General features: G+C 38.0%; 1 protein-coding gene across 1 annotated transcript; it reads right to left on the bottom strand.

Moving 5' to 3' along the window:
• Positions 1–400: 400 nt before the first annotated feature.
• Positions 401–1116, bottom strand: LOC147619398 (uncharacterized). The gene is made up of 2 exons (XM_086773523.1): positions 801–1116; positions 401–770 (listed from the first exon to the last, which is right to left on the bottom strand). Exons 1-2 carry the CDS (start codon positions 1080–1082, stop codon positions 525–527), a joined length of 528 nt encoding a protein of 175 aa, XP_086629649.1. The 5' UTR covers positions 1083–1116; the 3' UTR covers positions 401–524.
• Between the last annotated feature and the right edge of the window lie 6384 nt (positions 1117–7500).

Here is a 7500-nt window from a genome sequence, read left to right as displayed (position 1 = left end):
TTTTAACGTCGTAGGAACAATCCCAAGAGACCAAATATGATCTATCCGACGGGAGTGAGATTTGAACACAAGACGTGTTGAATAACAACTCCATGAGCTAACCAATCTACCACACATTGGGTGATAGAAAGGTTAGCCCATTTTGTTTATTTACCCACACACCCGTTTGAAGAAGCTCTTTTAACGTCGTAGGAACAATCCCAAGAGAGAGAGAGAGAGAGAGATGCATGGAATTGTACCACTTGGATGGTAGCTTCCACACTATGTAGTGTGGATATGAAAAGATATGTTGCTAAAAAAACCATTGTAGAAAACCTCCACACATGAATATTCTTCAAAAATTAATTAAATTAAGTGAACCTAATTGACCAACATCAACATTACTACTCTAGGTGGCAAGGAGTGAGGTTAACATGCAGAGATGATTCCTTGATGTAACATGTCAAGAAATGCGTAAAGCCATATTGAATGTATAATAGAGTGGGACACTTCGCCCTAATTAGCCAGCCTATTGCCCAATCAGGCTAGTGCTGCAAGGTCTGGGCTTGTTTTGAACGCCGTAGCGTGGAAGTTTCTGCAAGCGAGGAGAAGAAGAGCTCGATTTCCTTGAGTTGGGGGGTGATGAAGCTGTTTGGCTTGGGGGGGCGCTTGGCTATGGCCTTCTTCTTCTTCTTACGCGGGGGTGGCGGACACTCATTCGGCTGCTGCAGTATCACATGCGAAGTAGCATCATTAGCCTTGGGAGTTTCACAGCCTTCGAGCAGCTCCAGCTCCAGCTTGTTGGCTAGCTGCTGCGACACCTCGCCATGGCTTGAAGGTTTGCATGTGGGTCTAATAATACTGCAGTCCTCCGCCTGCTGACCACCACCACCACCGTCTTCTAGGTGGTCGCCACCGTCTTCTTGGTGCAGAATTGCAGTAAGATTAATCTTCAAATTACATCGTAACATGACAGGAGGACTACTAGTTGAATCAAAGGGCGGTGCCCACGAGGCATGCGGGATGTCGCCCTCCTTGCTTGCTGCCCTGCAGTCTAGACTGCTCTTCTCTGTCCTCATTAAGAACGCGTCACGATGCTCCATTCCTCAAGAGGTCAGGCTAGCTGAAACGGAAACCTTGAACTGTACCACTAGTGAACTGCAATCGGTTGAGAGACCAATTAAGCTCGCAGAGAGACAGATATAAGAGGAGCAATAACAGAAAAAAGTAAACCTTTGAAGGAACAGACAAGGTCAACTGCGCACTCTCGCTAATTAGAATGAAGCGCACGATCATACGGTGGTGGAGATGAGGCGAGGCTAGCGTGTGTGGTGTGGTGTGACCACTTTTTTAGAGCACAGAAAGGGGCGCGTGCTAAGGAGAAGGCGTCCACGACTCCTCAAGCGAAGTAATAGCAACCCGCCCGTAGTGGCGGGCAAGTGAGGCGATCATGCCCTCTTCATTATTTATGCTCATTACTCTCACAGCTGCCTACTCCTAAGGATCCTACAACATTTCTTCCATCTAAAAACTGCCTCCCCATAAGCGCCCACAACGTTTTTTCGTTTGTATTTAATTATTATTCATTGATAGTGTGTAAGGTATTCTTGGACACTTGTCTCTACATGGTCCTTTTCTTGTATTTCACATTTTTCGTTTGAGGTTTTTTTTTCGTATTGTTGCCATGCCGTGGTGTCGATGCCTCTATTCTTTGTGTCTTCTTCCCATGCTATGGTGACTCTTCTTGGTTTTGTGCCCATGGTCCTTATGAGGCTTCCCGTGTGCTCATGCTGTGGTGAGATTGGTTCCCGTTTTGGTGGGCACACTGCTTCGAATGCCTTGTAGTCATGATTTTTTTGCAGCTTCCTTTTGGAAGTGCATGGAGCTCTATCGACAGTCGTGTTCGACCTGCTTTGTCACAACAATCGTGTTCGTCCTCGAAGTGCATGCTTCTTGTTCTCCTAGTTGGTTCTAGTTTTGGTGGGCACGCTGCTTCGACCGCCTTCTAGTCGTGAAAGTTTCCGGCTTCTGGAGCTCTATTGTGACAATCGTGCCTTCTGTGGATGCTTTCTATTGTATGGCAAGTTATGGTCTCCTCTCCTATTAATGACACTGCGCGTGTTGTCTTGTTCATGTACTTTCCTGTTTGCTCTGTGTTCCTCGTTGCCTTGCTCTTGATTCTTATGGCTCCCAAAAGAAAACCCATGCATAACATCACTAATATCATGCAAGTCGACTGCACTTCTCCCGAAGGGCCTTCCACAGTTCGTAATTTGCATGCGATCAAACATAGAGCTCGATCTTCTTTTCTGTATAAGTGTCAGTTGTGATTAATTTATTATATATACGTCTTTTTTGATATGTATATACCTCTTGTTCTTTAAAAAGTAACATTACTCCTCTTATTAATGGGCACACATTTGATTAATTATACATTAGCATGTTGATTGATTAAACAATGTGCATGCATGTTTATCGAATGATTATTTGCACTATTGATAAGGTTTTGTCATTAATAATAAGCGCTGACAACGTTTTTTCATTTGTGTTTAATATTGGGGACAACGTTTTCTGTTATTAAAAAGCATAAGACGAACATGCAACGTAAGCATGCACTTATTGTATTACTAGGCATATTCAGTGGAGATAAGTCTGAATACCGTTTTGCTTATTGTACTACTCGAATGTACAGTGGTTGTTATAAACAATTAACGAATGATAATTTATTTCATTGCTTCTTGGTCATATATTAGTCTTACATTAGTGGTGTATAATAAATTAAACACAAATGAAAAAGTGCTTATTAGTCTTACATTAGTGGTGTATTGTATTGGTTATTCCTTCCTTTCTGTAGGATCCACACAGCGTGACAACAAAGGCAAACGATCCATGACAAGTGAAAGAAATGCAGAGTCGGAGCCTTTTGTCCACAAGACGCCTGGATTTCCTCTAGAGAAGAAAACAAAGCTCTTTGAAGTATGAGTGACTGTGGCTATCGGGAATGGAGATATAAAATTGTCATGTTGGGAGTCACTAGAAGAATTTATAAGAATGGATTGTTTAAAAGGGCTCTTTGCACTAGAGAATGGTGGTACTTTGAACCACTTGCATTTTTAAATGGTCGTGAGTTTAATGGCTCCATCCCTCATAAGTATAGGCAAAACTATAAAATGATATTGACGGTGGGATTTTTTCAAACCAGATGGTGCCTTAGTGTTATATGCACATTATGTGTACATATACTAGGAGGCTAACCCACATTAGGCGTGTGAGCATGGGAGCATGGGAACAAGCTCTAGTGGAGCGCATGGGTTAGGACTAACCTTAAGGGTTAAGGTTAGGGTCAGGCATCCAAGGGTCACACATGGGAAATGGAGAGTCAAGAGTCACTTGAGGGCCCTCCTATATAATAGGGGCATGGGGTACACTCAAGGGAGGCTTGGAGGCTTAGGCTATGGTCTCGTGTGTAGAGGATCATATCTACTCACCTTCCATTTCACACTATAGCTACATGCTATTGGATTGGAGTTATACCTCTTGATGGTATGGGACATCAAGGTAGAGGTATGATGTATTTCATTATATTTCATGTGTGCATCCCTTGGGCTCGGGTGGATGAGTTTATGCCTGATTTATGCATGTTTATGCATAACAATTATCTAGAGAGATCTTAGGGTTTTAACAGTGATATCAGAGCAATCTCTAGTTAATTGTTGTTGATTTTTTCTTATTGTAAATTTTTTGGTATTTTTTAAAGTAAATTTTAATATTTACTAATAAAAATATTATTTTGTTGATTTGTATTGATGATTTGCATATGGATCATCAATATGGCAATTGGAACGTGCGTTACTACTATTCAATGGACGATCGACGTTGCGGGGGAGTTCCCCATGTGTGTGGAACCCTCTCCGCCTCTCAAATCTGATTTTTCTCATCTATTTTCCTATGCTCGTGTGAATTTCTCTTAAAAGGGATTTTTAATTAAATATTAATCATAATATTAAATTATGATTAGGATTAGTTTAATTAAAAAAGATTAATTAAAACATAATCAGCCTCCTCTCTAATAGAGAAGGAGAGGGTGGAGAGAGAAGGGAGTGGAGAAGATGGAGAGGAGAGATAATCTCTCCCTCTCTCTCAATTCTACGCACAGGCGAGGAGGAGGGGGGGTGGGCTAGGCTGTGCAGCAGCTCACTGGCGAAAAAAACGTCCCTCTCTTTAAATTTTTTTTATAAGCTTTTAACTAAAGCTTATCAATATTGGTTTTTTTATTTTTTTTTTAAAAAAGTTTTTATTAAAAAAATGAGCTTTTGGAATTTTTTCAAAAAAGCTTGAAAAAAAAGCCTGAAAATTATGAGAAATTATGAGATTTGAGAACAAAAAATCTCTAAAATTTTTGAAAATTTTTCTCTTAAAACCTTTGGCTTTCCGCATTCCCGGGAAACCTTTTGGCTTTCCGAATTCTGGAAAATCTTTTGACCTTTCAGATTCCGGAAACTTTTGACCTTTCACATTCTGATTTTTTTTGTCTTTTCATTTTTTCGAAACTGTTGGCTTTCTGTATTCCAGGAAAACCATTGGAATTCTGAAATTTTTTGACCGTTCCTATTCTAAATGCATTCGGGTTAATTAAAAATTTTAAAAAATTCTTGAAAATTAGTAAAAAATTAGACAAAGGTTATTTTAAATTTTTGGAAAATGTGGGGTTAGTGTTTGGCATGTGGTGTGTCCATTCGGGCACCCGTGACCATTCAGATTCCTTTAAAAATATATTTTTGACCCAAAAATTTAAAAAAATCCATTAAAATTATAAATTTTCATTGAATTTGAGAATTGTCGGGCGGAATTGGAAATTTCGTGAACGATGGGATTCTCAGGAAAAATTAGGAATATTCTAGAAATTATTTTTAAAAATTCTAAAAATTGGTATTTTTAAAATATCAATAGTATTTTGGCAAAATTATTTGCTAAAAATTTTCTGGAAAATATAGGTTTGGAATGCCATAAGATAGGTTTGGTGGAATTAAAAATTATTATATTTTGAGGCCCTATAAAATTAGGAAAAAATCGTGATAATTCTTTTCCTCGAGAATTTAATATTTTCGAGGGTTATTTCATGTTGAAGTACATTTTCTCGTGCTGACATTAGATAGATGCGAGTTATTCGCATATTATTAATACGATTATATCTCGTATTAATAGTTATTTTTGTTTGGATTAATTCTAAACAATGTTTTCATGATTTTTTACCATTGTTCAACCATTCTTTTTGGACATGTTTCTTAATTTCTTTTGATGGCTATAATTTGCGTTCAAAGTGTGTTTCACCTTTGACACTTTTCCATGATAATTAATTTTACACTTGTTTAAGTGTGGTTTGTGCTTAATTTCTTAAGCCTAAGACAAATTCTATCTCATGGGTTAGTTGATCGGTTTGTTTTGGTGGATTTTATTGGATGTTTTCCAAGTTTTATATGGACTCATGAGGTTTTGCCTAGATCACTTGTATCTAGGGATTTTTTAATGAGTGCTACACACATGTGTTTTCACTTGCTTACTTTGGAGTTTTGCTTGAACGACACCACGTTCATATACTGCAGATTGATGAGTTGGCTACCAATTTTAATGCTTCTTTTGGCATGATTAATGACCATTAGATGGTATGCATTGATTTTTATGATCAACTATGGTTTTCATGGATTCGAAGAGCTTCTATGCTTTTATCCATGGTTTTATAAGGATCTTTTGATCTTTTGGATAATATCATGTGCTTTGAAGGTAGCATTTGCCTTCGTTTTTTGCACGTAATTTTAGAGTATATTTCTTGTACTCTTGTACATATTCCAACTTGGATACCTAGTTGTTTATGTATCTAGGTGAGTTATTTTTCTACCCTAACTTCATTGAGTTTATTGGGTAGTTATTATTAGAAAGGCACCAATAATTCAATTTCTTTTCTAATGATACACTCAGAAAGAGTTATTCCTTGATGTAGTCTCAGGAATATAGAGATAGATTTTAGTATGTGAAAGTCTGGGATAAGGCCATCTTATTCCTTTTATACAAGATTTTATTCATATTTCCTAGACGGTATACCAGGGAGTTTCAAATTGTTAAGGTATGTATGGGTGGTATCATGGTGGTATGGGACACTAGTGATCTCTCACATATATTATCTTCTTATGGGATAATTTGGGCTCAAGATTGTTGCTTTACTTACATCACTTAGCATGTTGACCTCAACATTCAAAGACAATCTCATTTTCTAAATTCACTAGAAGTTATAGTGTGGGCATTCTCTAGATAAACTTCTTTGCATGTTTTGATGAGGAAAATCTCGTCGGCATATTCACTTGTTGAAATCTCTTTCTTTAGAGTTCAACAAGTTTATCTTGTTGTGTTCAGATTAAGAAAATTTGAAATTTTTCTTTATTGGCATTTCTTTCTCTAGTTCTGTACTTTAGGTGATTTATACAGTCAACCTGATGGTTTACGGATGGACATATGTGACTCATCGAGAAGCTGATGACTCTCTATGTTGATATGGGTAACTCAGGACGTCGATTATTCCATGTGCAGATGTGGGTATGTCGGGACGTCGATGAATCCCTGGTTTTTGCTGTTATAATGCCATGTTTTCCTACTTTATTCCGAATGGTTTACAACGAGGAAACTACTTTGAGTATGAATTCCTCTAATTATCCGCACTCTGATGGGCAAACAGAGCATAGGAATCAGATTGTAGAGGATATGCTTCGTGCATATGTCTCTGGAAAAGCATCAAATTAAAAAAAATATATTCTAATGATGGAATTTGCCTATAATAGTTTTAAACATACGGCTATTGGTTTTAGTCCGTTTATGCTTATGTATGGATATTAACCCAGGGCACCTATTGATGTCGGTCTTAAGGACATCGAGCTTGATGCACCGAGGGATTTCTTGCATGATATGTAGAAAATGCTGACTGAAGCTCGGGATTCTATCAGGAGTGCTCAGGATAGGGCACGGTTCTATGCTGATAGAGGACGCTCAATTTGGTCTTTTGAACCAAGAGAGTTGATTTATTTAAAAGTTTCTAAAGATTTTCAGACTTTGTCAAAAGAAAAATGCTCGAATTTATCTCCTAGATATTGTGGTCCATTTTGATTTATACATCGGATTGGCACGGTTGCGTATGAACTTAAACTACCTCCACATGTTAGAGTTCATCCAGTCTTTTATATCAATAGATTGAAAGGGAAACTAGGAGGTGAGGATAACATAGTTACTCCTCAAGAACTCGTTGTTGAAGCCAAAGAATTATTCTATGTTCCACATGAACCTGATAAGGTACTTGAAGCCGCATTTCAAGTTCTTCTCGCATAATGTATTTAGTGAGAAGATAACAAGAGGATGTCAATTGTATGCTCTATATGGCCAGGCCGACTTAAAGAAAAAAGTGTGCTTGTTGCCTGTCAATCTTTTTGAGTGAGATTATGTCTACATGGACAATTACATAGCAAACAAACTTGGCAC

Source organism: Cibotium barometz, chromosome 33 (assembly GCF_041138505.1).
Source record: "Cibotium barometz isolate CiBa-2024 chromosome 33, ASM4113850v1, whole genome shotgun sequence".
Classification (NCBI taxonomy): Eukaryota; Viridiplantae; Streptophyta; class Polypodiopsida; order Cyatheales; family Cibotiaceae; genus Cibotium; species Cibotium barometz.
The sequence above is the reverse complement of the archived record's forward strand: the minus strand, read 5'-3'. Positions and strand labels throughout refer to the sequence as shown.